This window comes from Mauremys reevesii, linkage group 11 (genome assembly GCF_016161935.1).
Source record: "Mauremys reevesii isolate NIE-2019 linkage group 11, ASM1616193v1, whole genome shotgun sequence".
Taxonomy (NCBI): domain Eukaryota; kingdom Metazoa; phylum Chordata; order Testudines; family Geoemydidae; genus Mauremys; species Mauremys reevesii.
Genome location: NC_052633.1, coordinates 17,080,293 through 17,101,100, shown reverse-complemented (window position 1 = coordinate 17,101,100; position 20,808 = coordinate 17,080,293). Strand labels below are relative to the sequence as shown.

At 45.7% G+C, this 20,808-nt stretch overlaps 1 protein-coding gene and 1 long non-coding RNA gene across 15 annotated transcripts in view; one reads left to right on the top strand and one right to left on the bottom strand.

Annotated features, from left to right (window-relative positions):
- Positions 1–20,808, top strand: part of ADAM23 (ADAM metallopeptidase domain 23) — a 199,921-nt gene that overhangs the window by 89,931 nt on the left and 89,182 nt on the right. For all 12 annotated transcript variants that reach the window (XR_005586049.1, XR_005586050.1, XM_039493898.1 and 9 more), the window contains exon 10: positions 17,322–17,393. Coding sequence is in view for 10 of the 12 variants with exons in the window: in XM_039493898.1 (XP_039349832.1) it covers positions 17,322–17,393 (72 nt within the window). In the remaining 2 variants the exon portion in view is untranslated. The remainder of the gene's footprint in view (positions 1–17,321; positions 17,394–20,808) is intronic.
- On the bottom strand, positions 4,560–19,505 carry LOC120374385. 3 transcript variants are annotated; one of them, XR_005586065.1, is made up of 5 exons: positions 19,432–19,505; positions 15,157–15,230; positions 9,799–9,918; positions 8,762–8,843; positions 4,560–4,787 (listed from the first exon to the last, which is right to left on the bottom strand). It is a non-coding gene; the product is annotated as an uncharacterized LOC120374385 (long non-coding RNA). The 3 variants fall into 3 exon arrangements; XR_005586063.1 differs by lacking the exons at positions 8,762–8,843; positions 9,799–9,918; positions 15,157–15,230; positions 19,432–19,505 and adding an exon at positions 7,164–7,457; XR_005586064.1 differs by lacking the exons at positions 8,762–8,843; positions 9,799–9,918; positions 15,157–15,230; positions 19,432–19,505 and adding an exon at positions 7,175–7,457.

Here is a 20,808-nt window from a genome sequence, read left to right as displayed (position 1 = left end):
TCTGGTAGGACACAATTTAGAGTAAAAAGCTTTGATATTTGGGCAGTAAGATATGCATGTGAAGCTCTCTCTCTCTCTTTTTTCTTCTTCCTGGTAAATCCATGCTTATAAATAGGCAGGGTAGTGAAATAAACAATAAATCTTGCCATTGGATTAAGCAAGATGTATTACATTTACAAAGAACTCTGCTCTGATTTCTTTTTTTCCTTGAGGAGATATTAAAGAAACTAGATCAGCTGACATTTGCTATTTAAATGTTACTGCTTTCATTAATTGTGCCAAGTAAGATAGGGTTATCAAAATGTCAGCACCCTGCCTGTTCAGCAGATTAAATCAGAAAGGCGGCGCCTGGGGAGTAGTATAGAAGTACTAGGCTTCTCAACAGATGTTGTGGGGTGCCTGGGGAAATTCCCCAAACACAGGTTACCCATAGTTTGAATAGGCCATGCCCCCTGACTACCACATGGGGCCACAAAACCTACCCATCTACTCCCTACACCAGCACATTATGCAGTAGAATTCCTGTAGCCTCAAGACTATGGGGTTTTCCCCTTTAACTTTGACCCTGCTGCATGTTGTTCAGTAGGAGGGCTTGATTTGCGCCTCAGCGTTATGTAAAATGTAAAAAAAATCCGCAGACTTGTTCTTTTCTAAATATCTACAAGAATGTATTGAAAATTTCTGTTGACCTGGTTTACAAGCACAAATTATTTATCCAGTTTATTTTTTTAGTGTTACATGTCTACTGTATATGTGCATGTAGGTACATATCTTTTCAAGCACTTCGGTTTCCGAAGAAATGAGGTTTAAGTGTTGTTGGTTTTTTTAAATAATTGGATAATAACTTAATAATATATGAAAGGGATATTGAAGTGTCACCTGTTGGTAGCAAGAGCCTAACCAAAATATTTGAATGCCAAAGAAATGTTCTTAGGTCTATAACGTGGACTAAGAGTACAAGTATTCTGCCAATCTCTCTCTCTCTCTCTCTCTCTCTCTGTACCTTGTCTCGTTCTTTTTGTCCAGTCTCCCGATTTAACACAAATATTAGAATGTCAGAATTGTCTCCTACCAGATGTTCCTAAATTCTTTAGATGCATTATAAACTATTGGCTTTTTTTTTTACTAGAAAAATAGATGTATTGCATGTCTTCACTATCTTAAATATAAAGGGAAAATTTCACTCTGATATACACTGCAGAATTTTTTGTTCGTAGAGTAGATTGTAGAAGTAGCTCTAAAAGAAGCATTTGTGAATGTACAATATTTACCCTTTAAATCTGAAGGGGTAGAATACGTAACCCTTACATTGGTGAACACTTAATCCATATGAGTAATTTCCTTGATTCCAATTCATAGATTCTTTACTATATTCTTAGATTTTCAGGCCAGAAGGAACTGTTGCAGTCATCTCATCTGACATCCTGAATAATAAGAACATAAGAATGGCTATACGGGGTCAGACCACTTGTCCATCTAGCCCATTATCCTGTTTCCGACAGGGGCCAGTGCTAGATGCTTCAGAGGGAATGAACAGAACAGGGTAGTTATCAAGTGATCCATCCCTTGTCATCCAGTCCAGCTTATGGCATTCAGAGGTTTAGGGACGCCCAGAGCATAGGATAGTAACCCTGACCATCTTTGCCAGTAGCCATTGATGGACCTATCCTCCATGAGATTATCTAATTCTTTTTTTGAATCAATTTATACTTTTGGCCTTTGCTACATTTCTTGGCAACAAGTTCCACAGGTTTACTGTGTATTTGTTCTAAACCTGCTGCCTATTATTTTCATTGGGTGACCCCTGGTTCGTCTGTTTATGTAAATAACACTTATTCACTTTCTCCACACCATTCATGATTTTATACACATCTATCATATCCCCCCTTAGTCATCTCTTTTCTAAGATGAACAGTCCCAATCTTTTTAAACACTTCACATAGAAACTGTTGCATACCCAATCATTTTTGTAGTCCTTCTCTGTACCTGTTGCAATTCTAATGTATCTTTTTTGAGTTAGGGAAGCCAGAACTGCATGCATTATTCAAGGTGTGGGTGTACCCTGGATTTATCTATTGGCATTCTATTTTCTGTCTTATTATCTGTCTCTTTCCTTACATTTGTTTAGCTTGTTTGACTGCCGCTGGACATTGAGCAGATATTTTCAGAGAACTATCCATGATGACTCCAAGATCTGTTTCTTGAGTGGTAACAGCTAATTTAGACCCCATCATTTTGTATGCATAGTTGAGATTATTTTTTCAAATGTGCATTATTTTGCACTTATCAACATTGATTTTCATCTACCATTTTGTTGCCCAGTTACTCAGTTTAGTGAGCTCCTTTTGTAATTCTTTGGAGTTAGTTTTGGACTTAACTGTTTTGTGTAATTTTGTATCATGTGCAGATTTTGTCATCTCACTGTTTACCCCATTTTCCAGAGGTACAGAGGCTGATTTAAGCAATAGGTTACGTAACTCAGTAAGTAGTTCTGCAATTCCATATTTGAGTTCCTTTAGAACCCTTGGATGAATAACATCTGGTCCTGGGGAAATATTTATCAATTTGTTCTAAAACATCCTCTATTGATATCTCAGTCTGGGACAGTTCCTCATATTTGTCACCTAAAAAGAATGGCGCAGATGTGGGGATCTCCCTCACATCCTATAGAGTGAAGACTGATGCAAGGAATTGATTTAGCTTCTCCGCAATGGCCTTGTCTTCCTTGAATGCTCCTTCAGCCCCTTGATCATCTAGTAGCCCCACTGATTGTTTGGCAATGTTCCTGCATTTGATAGTCTTAAAAAAATTGTTGCTATCGGTTTTTGTGTCTTTTACTAGTTGCTCTTCAAATTCTTTTTTGGCCTGCCTAATTATATGTTTACACTTGACTTGCCAGAGTTTATTCTCCTTTCTATTTTCCTCAATATGAAATGACTTCCTGTTTTTAGAGGATTCTTTTTTGCCGCTAACCACTTCTTTTCCTCTGTTGCTTAGCCATGGTGGCACTTTTTTAGTCCTCTTGCTGTTATTTTAATAATGGTGTTTTTTAATAATGCGGGCCATAGGACTTCCCTGAATTAATTCTTTAAGTCCGATAGTTGTGCTTGAACTAGAGCATATCCGGGGTGGCCCCAGGCCCCAGCACGCCAAGCACGTGCTTGGGGCGGCATGCTGCGGGGGGCGCTCTGCTGGCCGCCGCAGGGGCGGCAGGCAGGGTGCCTTCGGCGGCATGCCTGCGGAGGGTCCGCTGGTCCCGCGGCTTCGGTGGACCTCCCGCAGGCATGCCTGCGGAGGGTCCACTGGTCCCGCGGCTCCACCGAAGCCACAGGACCAGCGGACCCTCCGCAGGCACACCTGTGGGAGGTCCACCGGAGCTGCGGGACCGGCGAGCGGCAGAGCGTCCCCCGTGGCATGACGCCGTGCTTGGGGCGGCGAAATGTGTAGAGCCGCCCCTGAGCATATCTCTTAGAATCCAATCCTGATTTAAAAATTGCCAATAAAGGAGCATCCTCCACAATCCTTGTTAAGTTCATGCCTCATTTCTCATCTGAATTTGTCTACCTTCAGTTTCCAGCCATTAGATCTTGTTATACCTTTGCTCTCCCTTATCAAATTTCTGCTTCTCGCAAAGGTACTTACGGACTGTGATCAAGTCAACCCTTTATCCTCTTTGATAAGCTAAATAGAATGAGTTCTTTGAATCTCTCATTCTAAGGAATGTTTTCCAATCCTTTATATCATTCTTGTTGCTCTTCTCTGAACCTTCTCCTATTTTTCAACATCCTTCATGAAGTGTGGACACCGAAACTGGACACAGAATTTCAGGATTGGTTGCAGTGCCAGATACAGAAGTAATATAACTTCTCTGCTCTTAGCTGATATTCCCCTGTTTATACATCCCAGGATCTCATTAGCCCTTTTAGCCATTGCTTTGTACTAGGAGTTCATGTTCAGCTAATTATCCATCATGACCCTAAGTATTTTTTTTCAGAGTTGCTGCTTCCCAGGATAGAATTCACTATTCTTCTTTGAGTGCTTGCTCATGTCAATTCCATTTTAGGTGTGTGCATGCTCACATGCACAGTTGTTGGAGATTTATGCCTTAGCGGTACCTGGGGGCCGGTTGTGGCGCCCTCTGGAGTGCCACACGCATGTGGCAGTATATCAGGTGCCGCCAGCCCTACGCCCTCTCAGTTCCTTCTTACCGCCCGTGATGGTTGGTTGGAGTACCTTGCCTTGCTTCGCAAGAGTACTAGCGGTTTCTTCATAGCCTTTTGCATAGACTTCGTTCTACTGATTGTTGTATGTAGTTCATAGTAGTTAGTTGATAGCGTTAAGTTAATTAGTCCCTTTTGGGACTTTGCCCTGAGCGGCTTAAAGTTGTGTTTGGCATGCAGCAGGCTGATGCTAATCAGTGATCCACATGACAGTTGTCTCAAGTTGTCTCAAGCCACAGGAAAGACAGGTGTTGCATCTGCAAAAACCTTTGCCTTCAGACCTGGTGTCAATCCAAAGGAGAGGGCTCGGATACACTCAATGAAGCCACACCAGGTGCATAAGTATAACCAGTTTTATTGCCAAAGTATAATAAGCTTCCCAGCCTTAACACATTACTAAATATGTGCTTTCCAGCAAGCAAGCAAGAATCAATGCTTACGGCCCTTCTGCTGTGGACAGTCCCGGACCTTCTAGCCTTGTCCTTGAGGGCTCGTAGCAAGCGCTGCTCCAGCATGGGGAATTCTTGGGCACTCATAAGGCCAGGGTCCACAGGTGAGACTGTTCATCTAAAGCAAATTGCATAGCCGTTTTTAATTATCACCTCCTTCTAAGTGGGGGGGGGGCATATTAACCCATAAGCAGGCTCTGGCAGGAAACTGCTGTTTTCTAGTCCCACTCTTCACAGTCTTGGGCCTTGCTTATCTCTTCACTTGTTTATCCAGCCAAGTGGGTGCAAGCCAGCCCGGCCAGTCAAAGCCTGTTCACTACTAGCTCCCCCCGAACCATGCTGTAACAACAGCCCAAGGTAACTTGCGGTCAGCCCCAACACCCAGAAGGAGTGAGAGATTCGCTTGAGGATCCTCCTGATGGAGGCTGCCCTTTTCCCCGTGTCTGAGCCCTCCACCACAGAATCCACACAGAGTACATCAGCCATGGCCTCAGCCTGGCACTGCTCCCTTTCGCTGGTGCCAAGGAAGCAGCAGAAGATGCAGAGTCCCTCGGCACTGAAGGACGGACAAAGGACCTGTATGAGGCCATGCGCCCACTTTGGGACTTCCCGGGGTGCCGCTGAGGTCGGACCTCCCAGCCCGGCTTTGGACCTGCCCCCCACTCCAGGCAGCGACAGGGGCTCCCAGCCTATCGTGGGGCCTTCAGTGCCTGAACCGGTCCCAGTGGCTAGACAGCAAAGCCGACCGGCTCTGCATGTGCCATGCCAGGTGACCAAAGCAGCTCCGCCCCCAGCACCAAAGCGCAAGCCCACCGGGGTGCAGCATAGCCTGGCTGAACTCCCCCGATCGCCAGACCGCAGATGCAGGCCCCTATCGCCACAACCTCGGACCCCTTTTAGCCATTGCCAGGTCAGCTCTCCAACAAGATCTCCACCTAGTAGGCATGGGACTCCGGATTTGAGGCACCGTTCCCTATACCAATGGTACCGCAATCCTCTGGCTACAGGTCGCCGAGGTGGCAGTCACCCTCTCCCAGGCAGTCTCCCAGGCATCAGTAGCTGTCCTGGAGGGGTCCTTCAGGATCTCGGCACTGGTCTCATTCACCCCAGTACCGTTCCTCGGGCAGGCAGTGCTACTCACTGTTATCCCGCCGCTCGCCTGCCAGGGTCAGCAAACAGACCCAGGCTTCAACGGCCCCGCCATGGTGTCAGAGGGACAATGATCAGGGTCAGACTGTGACTTCAGCCCGTCGCCAAGATGGGACAACTCCCACCAATGAGGGAGACCGAGGCAGCACCAGTCGCGATACTGGTGCAGCAGGGACAGTGCCCCCCACAGTGGCAGTACTGGATCCCATGGGGCGAGGTGCCGGTGATGCCGGTCCAATACTCCCAGTCCTCCCTGGCTGCATCGGGCAAGCTGGCACTGCCCAGCACCACAGTCAGAAGGCGGAGGTCGAGGCAGCGCACTGCACCGCACCCTGGCATCGAGGAAACCCTCCCCCATGAAAGAAGAGGCAACACCCTCCTACAGGTGGTAGAATCTTTGTCATCATCTCTGGACAAGGCAGTCACCAGGCCACCCCACCCTAGCAGTCCCCCGGACGATTCTAAGGTGCACCATGCCCTCCTTAAATGGGTGACGGAGAACCTTGGTCTGCAAATTGAGGAGATCACAGAGGAGGTTGATAACTTCTTCAATGTCATCTCGGTCACCACCCCAGCACAGATTGCATTGCCTGTCCACCCGAGGGTCCTCAAGATAGCCAAATCGTTGTGGCTATCTTCCTTCTCTATTATGCTGACTTCCAAGAAGGCGGAAAAGAAATATTACGTCCCTGAAGAGGGCTTTTAGTATGTGTACACTCATCCCCCGGCGGCATCACTGGTCGTGTCCACAGTGAACGAGAGGGACAAGCAGGGACAGGTTAGCAGGACACCAAAAAATAAAGACAGTAAGAGGCTGGACTTGCTTAGCCAAAAGTCTTATTCAGTGGCCAGCTTGCAGATCTGAGTGTCTAATCACCAGATCATGCTCTTACAGGAGGAAGGAGAAGGACAAGGGGTCTAAGAGACAGTATCCATCATCTTCCCTTCTGGCGGCACAGCCCGACCCTCCCAAAAATCAGGGAGGCCAGAAGAAGTCTTTTTGAGGGTACGCCCAAGGGCGGTGGCCCAGCCAATGTACTGGATCCATCCCCCTCCTTCTTCAAATGCCTCCACCCTTTCCAGTTGGCCTGGTCCCAAATCACATCGGACCACTAGGTACTCAGTACCATTTCTTCGGGTTACACCCTGCAATTTATAGCCAACTATCCTTCCCACCCCCCTTCCCCGTCCCTCTTCAGGGATCTTTCTCATGAGCAACTCTCCATTCAGGAGGTTGAAAACCTCCTGCGTCTGGGGGCAGTGGAAGAGGTTCCTCGGAACATGGAAGGCAGAGGATTCTACTCCCACTACTTCCTAATTCTGAAGGCAAAAAGGGGCCTCAGACCTATCCTGGACCTGCATTGCGCAACTCGTCTCTCAAGAAGTTTAAGTTCTTCGAGGAATGTCCCTGTGGGTGCTCCACTTTAGGTGTCTTGGGGCCCTCCGCTTGTAATCGGAGATTTGTAGTAGCAGTGCCCTGGTTGGCTGCGCACGTGCGGCAGCCGTCTCACACCACTCTGGGCAGCTACTTAGAGTGCGCAGCCAACAGTCCTTCAGTTTCTTTTCTACCGCCTTTGGCTTGAGTCAGAGCGACTGGGGATGGGGAGCCCACCTGGACAACACCATCCAGGGACGCTGGTTCCCAGTGGAAACCAACCTACATATAAACATTCTAGAGCTCTGAGCAGTCACAAAAGCATGCAAACACTTCCTTCTGCTTATTCACAACAATACCATCAGTGTCCTCATGGACAACACAGCCGGTATGTTTTATATAAACCAACAGGGTGGAGCTCAATCGTACCCTCTCTGCATCGAGGCACTACACCTATGGCTATGGTGCATATCCAACAAGATAGACATTTCTGCAGCTTTCCTGCCAGGGCTTCAGAATACCACGGCAGACCAGCTGAGAGACACTTCTCACAAGCCCATGAGTGGGAGATGGACTACCCGACCCTCATGACCATGTTCAACCGGTGGGGGTTCCCTACTATAGATTTATTTGCAATGGCTCACAATACAAAATGCCTTCAGTATTTCAGTCACCATTCCCTGGGCGATGCCCTACTTACAAAATAGGAAGCACCACTAATGTACATGTTTCCCCCGATTCCTCTATTGAGCCGGGTGCTACACAAAATCAGACAGGACAAGGCCCGGGTCATACTTATTGCACTCACATGGCCCAGGCACACGTGGTTCCCATACCTGAAACAGATGGCAGTGAAACACCCTCGATCCCTTCTGCTACTTCCTCAGCTCCTGACACAGGATGGTGGCTGTGTCAGTCACCCCAACCTAGCGGTTCTCTGCCTCAAGGCCTGGTTACTCAATGGCTAATGGGCCTGGATCAGGATTACTGAGGAGGTTAAAGACATTCTCTTGAATAGTCGCAAACTGAGCACATGCAAAACATGCTCATAAGTGGGTATATTTCTGCTCCTGGTGTGAGGCTCACCATATGTCTCCTCATTTTGCCCCTCTAACCAGAGTCCTGGACTTCATACTAGGCCTTAAAAAGCCAGGCCTTTCCAATAGCTCCATAAAGGTACACTTAGCAGCGATCACCTCACTACATGATAAAGTAGATGGAACCATGATCTTCACTCATCCAACAACTAAACAATTTTTAAAGGGCTTGACCAACATCTACCCTCCCCTAAAACACCCTACTCTAATATGAGACCTTAACCTCATGCTACGCGCCTGCATGGAGAAACCATTCAAACCCCTTGCGACTTCCTCATTGCTACATCTATCAATGAAGGCCTCCTTTCTTATCGCGATCACTTCAGCAAGAAGCGTAAGGGAGCTAGGGGCCCTAATGGCATACCCGCTGCATACCACATTCCATAAAGACAAAGAGATCCTAAGAGCCCATCCTAAATTTATACCTAAAGCAGCCTGCTCGTTTCATTTAAAGCAACCCATTTACTTAACTGTGTTTTTTCCAAAACTGCACGCTGATGCCTGGGAAGCATCCCTTCACACTCTCGACATCCGTATAGCTCTGGCCTTCCACCTAGAAAGAACAAAGACATTTAGAAAATCGTCATGTCTCTTTCTATCAGTCACAGAGCGATCAAAGGGTGAGGCCATCTCTAAATAAAGACTATCTAAGTGGATGTCTGGTAAATCCACCTATGCTATCATCAGAGCAACATCCCAGCTCCAGTTGGGGTTTGTACGCACTCCACCAGAGCACTATCCATGTCAGTAGCGTTTCTCAATAATGTACCCATCATAGACATTTGCAGGGCAGCTACCTGGGTCTTGGCCCACACGTTTATCAAACACTGTTTCCCTGGAACAACATTCCTCTGCCGATACTCAGTTCGGACTCTTGGTGCTATCCACCATTAACAATGATACTCTGAAGCCCTGTCTCCCATTGAGAGGTACTACTCTATAGTCACTTAAAGTGGAGCACCCACAGGGACAGTCCTTGAAGAAGAAGAGAAGGTTACTCACCTTGTGCAGTAAGTGAGGTTCTTCGAGATGGTTGTCCCTGTGGGTGCTCCACTACCTTCCTCCTCCTCTCTACTTCGGAATTTCACACTGACTCTCTGGGGTAGAGAAGGAACTGAGGGACGGTTGGCTGCACACGCTAAGTAGCTGCCTGCCGCGGTCAACCAGGGCACTGCTACTGCAAATCTCTGATTACAAGTGCAGGGCACCAAGACACCTAAAGTGGAGCACCCACAGGGACAACCATCTCGAAGAACCTCAGTTACTGCACAAAGGGAGTAACCTTCTCTTTCTCATGGTCTCCCTGGCCTCCATCATTCCCTTCCTGGATCTGGGAGACTGGTATGCCTCCCTCGATTTAAAGGATGCATACTTCCATATTTCCATTTTCCTGGGGCACCGGCACTTCCGCCGCTTCATGTTCAGTCAGCGCCATTTCCAGTTCATGGCAAAGCCCTTTGGTCTCTCTGAGTGTGTTCACAAAGTGTATAGCACCAGTGGCTGCTTACCTCCAAGGTCAGGGAGTCCAAATCTACCTGTACCTCGAAGATTGGTTGATAAGGGGCTGGTCCTCAGATCAGATACGGAGGCATCTCGATCTGGTCTGTTGCACCTGTTGAGACCTGGGACTAATAATAAATGAGAAAATGTTAACCCTGACTCCAGTGCAATGCATAGAATTTATTGGGGTGCTACTTGACTCCCCTCGGGCCAGAACCTTCCGTCCTGAGACTCGATTCCAAGCCACGGTGGACCTCATCTCGTCTTTGCATGCCCAAATGCTCACCACCGCCCACTCGTGCCTGAGACAGGTCACATGCGGCATGCACTTATGTGGTCTGGCATGTGTGACTCTGCCTCAGACCCCTACAGGTGTGGCTGGTGTCAGTCTATGTCCTCAACTAGCACAGCATGGACCGGGTGCTCAGGATTCCAGACAGAGTACTGTTGTCTCTCGCCTGGGGGTAAGATCCCACATCGATGTTGGAAGGAGTCCCCTTCACGGCCCCAGTCTCTTCGGTGACTCCGATGCTTCAGACCTGGGATGGGGAGCCTACCTGGGCAATCTCAGTACGCAAGGTTGTTGGTCCAGTCATGATTGGTCCCTGCACATCAACGTCAGGGAACTCAGGGAAGTTCACCTAGCCTGCCAGGCCTTTCTGGCTTACATTTAAGGCATGGTGGTTCAGATCCTGATGGACAACACGGCCACGGTCTTCTATATCAATAGGCATCACAGGGGCAGGTCATCTGCCCTCTGCCAAGAAGCCCTCCGACTCTGGGACTTCTGTATGCAGCACAATGTCCATCTCATAGCCGCTCACCTACTGGGGCCAAGAATGCTTGGGCAGACCGCCTCAGAAGGACATTCTTGTCTCGCCACGAGTGGTCCCTTCACCCGGAGGTGGTCACTTCTGTCTTCCACAAGGGGCCAACTCCCTGTGTTGACCTATTCGTGTCTAGGCAGAACAGAAATTGCCAAGTTTTCTGATAGTTTCAGGGCATGGACAAAGGATCCCTGTCAGATGCCTTCCTGTTCCAGTGGTCGAGGGCTCTGATGTACACCTTCCTTTGGGTGCCATTGCGTCCCAGGATCCTCATGAAGACAGGGCGAAGGTCATCCTCATATTGGTGGCACGGTTGTGCCAACAGTGGTTCAGCAGTGTTGCCTCTCAGTGGTGACCCCGTTCCAGCTGCCGCTCGGGGTGGACTTGTTGTCCCAAAACCATGGCATTCTTCTGCACTCGAATCTGGCGGTGCTGCATCTGACGGCTTGGCTGCTGCGTGGCTAAATGTGCAGGTACAACAGTGTTCGGCCGAGGTTCAGCGAGTCTTGTTGGGAAGTAGAAAGTCCTCCATCAGAGTGACCTACGTGATCAAGTGGAAGCAGTTCATCTGCTGGATTGCGGATAAAGGTGTCCACCCCAAGCGAACTTCATTGCAGCTCATTCTAGACTACCGCCTGCATCTCAAGCTCCAGGGCATGTCCCTCTCTTCAATCAAGGTCCATTTTGCAGCCATCTCAGCCTTCCACCTGCCGTTCGAGGGCAGGTCAGTTTTCACTTAGGATACCCCAGCCAGATTCTGTAAGGGCCTGGAGATCCTCTACTCACATGTTAGGAATCCTTTGCCTCCATGGGACTTGAATCTGGTGCTGTCGTGGCTCATGGGTCCCCCTTCGAGCCTCTGGTTTCTTGCTCCCTCCTTCTCCTTTCCTGGAAGGTTGTGTTCCTGGTAGTGGTCACGTTGGCCTGCTGGGTATCTGATATTTGTGCCCTCACCTCAGAATCAGTGTTCACTCTAATGTGCGGAATGAATTTTGTTATGTGCACCAATATGGAGGTGAGGTGCGACACATCACCTCCATATTGGTGTACATAATAAAATTAATGCGGCAGGAGGGGTTGAGGGGTTTGGCGTGTGGGGAGGGGCAGAGGGCTGAGGTTCAGGAGGGGGTGAGGGCTCTGGCTCGGGGTGCGGGCTCTGAGGTGGGGCTGGGGATTAGGGGTTTTGGGTGCAAGAGGGGGCTGGAGCAGTGGGTTGGAGTTTGGGGGGAGTGAGGGCTCAGGCTGGAGATGAGGGGTTTGGGGTACAGGCTGCCCTGGGTCTACGGCGGGGAGAGAGGACTCCCCGCAGCTTTCTCTCCCAGCAGTTTTCTCTCCCAGCAGCAGCAGCACCTGGTCTGGGGGGTGGGGAGAGAGGTGGCTCTCCCCACCGTGGCAGCTCTTGGGCTGGGGCCACAGAATAGGCGCCTCTTCCCCATCCGTGGCAGGTCTGGGGCTGGGCTGGGCTGGATTGGGTTGGGGACCCTCTCCCCCTGTCCGCAGCAGGTCCGGTGGCGGCCTGGGCTGGGCTGGGTTGGGGCCAGGGGAGGGTCGCCTCTCCCCCGTCCATGGCAGGTCTGAGGGGGCTGGACTGGGGTCGCGGGAGGGGCGCCTCTCCCCTGGCTGCAGCAGGTCTGCCTGCAGTACAGGCCACCAGTGATGGTCCGCCACTTTGGCCTCCCTGAGGAAGCCTGAAGCGGCAGACTGTCCCTCACTGGTGGCCGGCGGAGCAGCAGCAGCTATTGGCTCCTTTGTGTCATTTGCAAACTTTACCAGGAGTTCTTTGTTTTCTTCCAGGTCGCTGATAAAAAATTTAAATAGCAGAGGGCCGAGAACTTATCCCATTAGAAACACATGCGCTTGATGATGATTCCCTGTTTACAATTATGTTTTGAGACCTATCAGCCAGTTTTTAAATATATTTAATGTGTGCCATGTTAATTTAGTATCTTTTTAGTTTCTTAATCAAAATGTCTTGTAGTACCAAGTCAGATGTCCTGCAGAAGCGTAAATACAGTAACTCCTCACTTAACATTGTAGTTATGTTCCTGAAAAATGCGACTGTAAGCGAAACGATGTTAAATGAATCCAATTTCCCCATAAGAATTAATGTAAATAAGGGGGGCTAGGTTCCAGGGAAATCTATTTTCACCAGACAAAAAAACTATACACGCACACACACACATGCTATAAGTTCTAAACAAACAATTTAATACTGTACACAGCAATGATGATTGCGAAGCTTGGTTGAGGTGGTGAAATCAGAGGGTGGGATTTTTCCCAGGGAATGCCTTACTGCTAAATGACGAACTAGCAGTTGGCTGAGCCCTGAAGGGTTAACACGTTATTGTTAATGTAGCCTCACACTCTACAAGGCAGCATGAATGGAGGGAGGGGAGACAGATGGCAGACAGAGACACACACCCTGAGGGTGTGGGGGAGAGAGAGAGATGCACATTGCCCCTTTGAGTATGCTGACACCACTCTAAGTACGTTGCCTTTAAAAAGATCAGGAAGTTGAGACAGCAGCTGTGGCCAGCAAGCTTTCTCCATCCTGAGCCCTGTCCTGTCCCCACCCTGCTATATATAGAGAAGGGGTAAGCAGGGAGCAGGAGTAGGGGGGAGGGAGGCACCCTGACATTAGCCTCCATCTCTCCCCCCCTCCCCTGCACAGCAAGCAGAAGGCTCCTGGGAGCAGCTACAAGGCAGAGGGCAGGAGCAGCACATAGCAGTAGGGGGAGGGACAGCTGACCTGCGGCTGCTGCACAGGGAATTTAGAGGTGCGGGGAGCTCATGGGGGGGGCTGCCGGTCCACCCTGGTTCCAAGCCCCCACCAGCTAGCTGCAACAGGCTGCTCTTCCTGCAAGCAGTGGACAAAGCAGGCAGCTGCCAAATGACGTTATAAGGGAGCATTGCACAACTTTAACCAAGCATGTTCCCTAATTGATCAGCAACGAAACGACGTTACCCGGGACAACTTTTAAGTGAGGAGTTACTGTATATTTCAGCAACACTATTACCTTTATTAGTCAAAGTTGAAATCTCACTTAAAAAAAAATGAAGTTAGTTTTGATAAGATCTGTCTTCCTTAAATCCATTTTAATTCGCATTATTTATATTACCCTCTTTTAAGTCTTTATTTATCGAGCTCCATATTAGCTATTCCATTATTTTGTCCAGGATCAAAGTCAGTCTGACAGGCTTGTAATGACCTGAGTTGTGTCATTTACCCTTTTAAAATATTGGCACAGCATTAGCTTTCTTCCAGTCCGCTGGAACTTCCACAGTGTTCCAAGCCTTATTAAAAATCAACATTAATGGTCCAGAGAGCTCCTCTGTAAGCTCTTTTAAAACTCTTGGATGGAAATTATCCAGACTTGCTAATTTTAAGAATGTTTAAGGTTAGTAGCTGCTTTTTAGCAACCTCCTTAATCACTCTTGAAATGGAAGGTATTCATCATCATAGGATAAAAATAAATTATCTGGATTTTGAAAAAAGCCAAATGAACAGAAGTATGTATCAAACACTTCTGCCATGTCTAGCTAGTAGTTGACCCATTGTTAGGGTACCATTGCTAGGGTTCCTTTTGTTCTAGAAATACTTATTGTCCTTAACTCTGCTGGCCATAGATTTCCCCTTGTGTCCTTTTGCTTCTCTTACCAATTTTCTACAGCTCTAGCTTCTAATTTATATTAATTATTTTTTCCATTTCTATGGTTTTTTTTTATTTTTGACTGCTGCTTTCACTTCATTGTAAAGCAAGGTGTTTGTTTATTTTTAAATACCAGTATAGCCCTCTTTCTCAATTGTGGAATTTCTGGGTTTTTTGAGCATCTAGTAAAATATTCTTAAAAATTTCCTAATTATTGTTCAGATTTTTCTTTTTAAACTATTTCTTCTGGCTGATTCAGCTTATAATTGTTTTCAATTTAGAGAAATTGGCCTTTTAAAATCATCAAGTATCCATATGACTGGTTTGGAGTATATTCTGTTTGCACATAACAGATGTAATTAAGCCTTGAGCACTTGGACCTACGCAGCTACTAATTTTTTAGATCTGTGATTAATTCCTCTTTATCTGTCAAGATAAGGTCTAATATATAATTCCATTTTGTTAGAAGTGACACTTTTTGAATTAGGAAATTGTCATCTATAATATTTAAAAATTCCAAGGATGTTTTACTACTAGCAGCATGAGAAGTCCAGAACATGTCACTCAGATTGAATCCCCGATATTAACACATTTTATTCCTTACACATTATAAGACAGGTTCTTAAGGGAGCCAGTCATACAGTTCTCTAGTGTGATTTGGTGAACTGTAGCAGACACCAGCTAGTACCCCATCTTGTGCTTTATTTGTTAGAACATTGATCCGTAAGCATTCAAAATCATTTGCTTCTGAGTCATTGGTGACTCAGGAATGGGTAATGCTGTTTTTGACATTAAAATGTCAAATTAGGCTACTTGTAAGTGTTCACCAATGCGAGTAAGGGTTGTACTACCCAGAATTTATAAGCATATACTTATGAACTTTGCTTACCAGTAGAGGGCAGATTTCTCTTGCAGTAAGATTTTACTTTGAAAAAATCCTCTTCTTATACAGTGTTTCTGACACTGAAATGTATCAAGTATTGATAATTGTTTAATGTTTTAACTTGCTTTTCTTATTTTCTTAAAACTTTCACTCATTATAACAATGAAAACCCAAGTAAATGCATTATTTCCATTCCTTACTTTTAGACAGTTATATTAATCTTAATTTCTATTTCTGGAACTTCTCTGGTATTTTTACTGTCAGTATAGTTCTCTGTATTCAAATATTTTAATGAAGAATGAAACACAAGAATACTGTTTTCACTTTCCACTTCCAGAAAATTCTTTCAACTTGTTAAGGATAAAATATATACTAATATCAAAGGGTTCCCTAAGGAAAAACCTCAAAATCTACTTTAATGGTGTTAGTGTATACCATTTAAGCCCCATGTTGGTGCTGCATGAGGTGATTTGCTAAAAGAGCAATTGAACAGGTAGGGTCCCCTGCCAACCCTATGTGGTGTGGGAAGTGGGGATCCTAGCACTGGCTGTGCGTAGGCCACTGAGGAAGGTGGTGTTCACGTAGGCCACAGGAAGGGGCCATGGGATCAGTGAATACACAAATCAAATGGCTTATCACCTTGTGCAAGTGGACTGGATGGGCTGTAGCTTCTATTTGAATCAAGGCTGATAGGGTGAAATCCACCATCTCTATGCATTTCATCTGTATTTAACTGAATGACTTGTGTGAGACAAAAATAGCATCAGTCTGAATGAAAAAAAAATGGTATACAGTTTACCAATATAATGTGGTGTAGCAGCCTTGAGAGATTATTTCTATAATGTTTAGTTTGACAGGTAAAGTAACTGGCTGTTTAGATAAAACTATTAAATAGTTGTAATTTTTAAATTTCCTTCTGTAAAGGGCTTCAGGCATGTCTATTAGAGTCCAGGGAGACTGTTTTACTCGCACTGATTCGGGATGGTATTTAAGCATGAGCCTGGCTTTAAGCATGTGAGTACTAACTCAGTTGCTTAGAGTTTGGCACATGAACCCTCTTGTCTCACAGTATCACATCAAGTCTACTATGCTTTAGAATGAGGGTAGATAAGACCTTTTGGGGAACCTCATAATACGATTCTTTAGTAGCAAGACCTGTTGCTAGTAAGCAGGATTAGCTGAAATTGGTGAGAAGTTTTTCGTGGAAAAGTTTTAGCTAGTTAGTTTTGTGCAGACTTTGAGTTCATTGTCCATGACATTTTGAAGACACAAATTTTCCATTTTTGCAGATCATATTGTGAAATACAATTGTAACTTTACAATTTTGTTGAGTCTCAATCATCTTTGGCAAGTTTGACTTGTTGGCAGAGGGGATTGATAGACAATATACAGAAAGTCACATGCACATTTATTATAATACACAAAAAACTTCAGAAACAGTTAAGTCTGCTACACATGCAACATATATCCACAAAAAGAAAGATAATGAAAAGTTAAGCCATCTGAGAATACATAGTCTCTATTTCTCTACCCTCAAACACTCACTCACCATTATCTTAACACAGATAAAGCACTGCAAACTTAACTCTGCCCCCCTTTCACCCTTCTATGCATACCCAACCTTAGTAGTTGTGGATGTTTGGTGCTGTAGTAGGTTATATTGTGAAAGGATAGGTTGGTAAAGAGTTGTCTGTAGAATGACAATTAGAGGGTGGCATCTTCTTGGTGTCAGAGTTCAGGTTGTGGTGCACTGTCAGTGGTGAATGGTATTTAAATGGTCAGATTTAAACATGACAATTAGGGTCCAGTTCTGAGCTCTCGTTTATAAATTTGAGCTCTAGAAAAATTCATGTTAGCCCCAATTATGTCTTTTTAAAAATTTGACTATTTAAACTCTTAAGAAGTTTTAAGAGGCTGTTTTATGGCTGAACAGTTTTTACTAAAATATTTTGTATGTGTACATGTTAAATGTTATTGAGCCTGGCACACAGGCTTTCATTTAATTCCACAGAAGCATAGACTTTAGGAGGCATGCTGTGATCTAGAAAGACCTTTTTTTGTGATTTCTCCCTTAGCATGTGTTAAGATTATTCATTTTCCACATTTGCTGAAACAAATCTAACTCCAGTAATTATTCAAGTTCTAATTTCTTTTTAATTTTTTTCTTTTAGTTCAAAAAACATCGTTCTTCTCATGCGTACACAAACAACTTTGCAAAATCTGTGGTAAACCTTGTAGATGCAGTAAGTATCATTATGGTTCCTGAAAACTATATCACTGAGTTGATTATTTAAGTCATTATATGGAAAGTTGGCTTTACAGACATTAGGATGAAAATAAATGAAATCAGCACTTGTTAAATGGTTGAAAAATAATTTTACAGTTTCACTGCAGAGGATTGTCTTGGGCTGCTATGTAGAAAGGTTCCTATTCGTAAGAAACCACAGATTTATTCTTGGTATTTTCTCAAAGATTGCAGCTGCCACAAATTTGCCCTCTGGGGGAACTCAGAACTGTGAAGGAGCTTTCCTGAATCACTGTTGAATAGTTAGATTTAATCAAGCTTTGAGATATACAGATAGATTATCTATTTCTAATATATAAAAGCCTGCAGTGCTCCTAACTGCCACAAGTAGGCAATGCTGTGAGCACAGCTCATGGAAAATACAAATATCTGATGGGGGTATAACAAGCGTGTGAATAAGCATTTTCATTTCAGTAATATAAAAAGCCTCTTGTGAAGGAACATCTTTATAAGTGAGAGGGATGGAGAACATTTAACAGAATTCACAGCATGCCTAGTACATACACGTGTGATAAGAAATGAACTGGTTTTGTATGAAACATATTCTATAAACTGACAACAAAACTGGAGATAAAACATATGCTTTCTCTCTCCCAGTTATACATATAACTACTGCACACAGTTTTGGGGTTATGTGGCATACTGAAGGAAGAATAGCTCTCTGTGTGTTGGTTTGACAGCTTCTTAAAGGAAAACGTTCTCACATGTCTGAATAGTATCAGTGTTTTCCCCTTAAAAGCTCATATTTAGATATATTTCGCCATGTTTTGCCCTTGTATTTGCCTATAATGGAAACCAGTAGGAACCATGAAAGCTCAGAAATTAATCCTGTTTCAGCTATCAGTTCTGAAGCAATGTGACTTTTTGTATCTTGTGAGTAAATTCAGGAAAAGGAAACATATCCAGACTTAATAAGCTGTCTGCTCCAACACACAGGGGAAGGGCTGAGAATCATCAGCCCCATCTTGCAGTAGCCAGTGTGGAAGTGCACCAGGACTGCTGCTGCAGGACATTAGCAGGAATAGTAGCCAGTAGCCATTACTAAGGCTACCATTTAGTCATGGGTGTTTTTAGTAAAAGTCATGAACAGGTCGCAGGCAATATGACCTGCCCATGACTTATACTATAAATACCCCTGACTAAATCTTGAGGGGAGGGAGGGGCGTGCTGCTGGAGGGGCTGAGGAGCCACTGCTCCGGGAGACGGGGCCAGTGGCACCAGATGCTGGAGGCAGCCGAGCTGCAGCTGCTCTGGCTGCCTCTGGGACCACTGCTGGGGAGGGGGTGGGGGGCTGCTGCTTGGAGGAGGGCAGTGGCACCAGCTGTTGGGGGCAGCCCTAGGACTGCTGCTGGGGGCCGCTGAGCAGCAGCTGCTCCATCTACCCCCAGGACTGTTGCTCAGGTGGTCCCCGGGGCCAGTTGCACCCCGGACCAGCCGCATTGGCCACTGGTTGGGTGGTCCCAGGGGCCACCCAAGCAGTGGCCAGTGCGGCTGGTCTTGGGGCCGCTCCAGCAATGGCTGACTGCAGGGTCACTCCAGCAGCGGCTGGTGTTCCTGTCCCTGGGGCCACCTGAGCAGCTGGCCCTGGGATCAGCCACACTGGGGGAACCAGATGTGTCTACGTTTAGACCACGCTAAACCTGTGCTACATGAACTTCACACGGCAGGCGCTGTAAAAAGCTGGACACTTTTACCAGAGTAGATGACTGCAGAGCTGAATTCTGCAATATGAAAGGGTCTGTGGAACTACTACTACATTAAAGTTCTGTATCCCAGCACTGCACTCAGTAGTACCATACTGATGCTGCTGTATTATGGAGCGTCCATTGACCCCAGGATTTCTCCCAAATAGTCTTTTGAATTTGATTAATACTCAATACAGGGGACTTCAACACACAACCAGTAGAAGATGCTGTTTAGGAGTCATGTTCTGACATGAAATATTTGTAACTTGGAGATAGAAAATAAATATGTACTTCACATCACTGTGTCAGTAGGCTTGAGATGCTTGTGATGGGGTGCAGTCTGGGAGCTGTGAGAGCCCACTGTGACTCTCTAAGACACACAGCTGGACTGGTCCTGCTCACAATGCTTTGGGGACACAGCCAGCCTCACCCAGGCCCTGTTATCACCCAACACAACAGCAGGTGGCGCCACCTGAGTGCAACCAGTAGACACCAGCCAATTTCCCAGCTCCCCACCCTCTGCCCCAGAGTATAAATCCAACATTGTACCGTCTTACACTGCACAGAGATTTGTACAAAGTAAGCTCATAAAGTTTGCCCCTCCCTCAATGTGGAGAGGAAACACAACAGCCCCTGCCCCTTGAGCTAAGATTTCCAAGCACTTCACTCCAATCTTACTGGTTTAGATAAAGCATAAAACAAGTTTATTAACTACAAAAGATCGATTTTCAGTGATTGAGTGATAGCAAAAAGATCAAAGCAGATTACCTAGCAAATAAACAAAAATGCTAACTAAGCTTAATATATTAGAAGGATAGGATTTGAATTAACAATCTCTCACCCTGACTGATGACACAAGCAGGGTTGCAGATGCTCAAGGCACAAGCTGCACTTGCTTTGCAGCTTGGGATCCCCACCCCCGTTCCAAATCCTTTTGTTTTGGAGCTTCGCTTAGGTGTTCGGTTGTGGGGGAGTGAAGAATAACCAATGATTTCATTCCCTGCCTTATATAGCTTTTTCAAATGGCGGGAACCTTTTGTTTCAAACTTGGTTCCCAGACCAGTTTGTGGAAAAATACAGGAGTCCAGAATCATGTGATCTGGTTGTCATCCCTTGCAGACTCATAGCAGCCATTACTTACAGGCTGTCTGGCTCTCAGGAAGGCTAAATTATTCCACAGCCCATTGTCCTTGTTGATCAACCATTAGCACTCTTTGACTTCTTCATTGTTGTACCTGAAAGGGTGGCTGTGGGTGTTTTCCAGAGTAAGCCCATTTGAAATACATATTCATAGTCAATATTTATGACTTCAGATACAAAAATGATACATGAATGCAAATAGGATAATCATATTCAGCAAATCAGAACTTTTCCAATGACACCTTACTTGACCCATCTTGTACAATAATTATTGCATCATAATTATGTCATAATCATACAACTATGAAGAATATGGGGTGCAATGTAACAATGCTAATGCAGAAAATGTGCAGCAAAACTATCGCAATTTCAGCTCCATTGTAAATTTGTTGTTATGTATGCCAGAACTGTGAGACGGTGAATTTGTTACACATCAGCACTAGATAATGTAGCAGAGCTAGTGCATTCTAGTGTCATTGACTATGCAGTATGTCTCGTTGCTGTGCTATCTAACACCTCTAAGCTTTC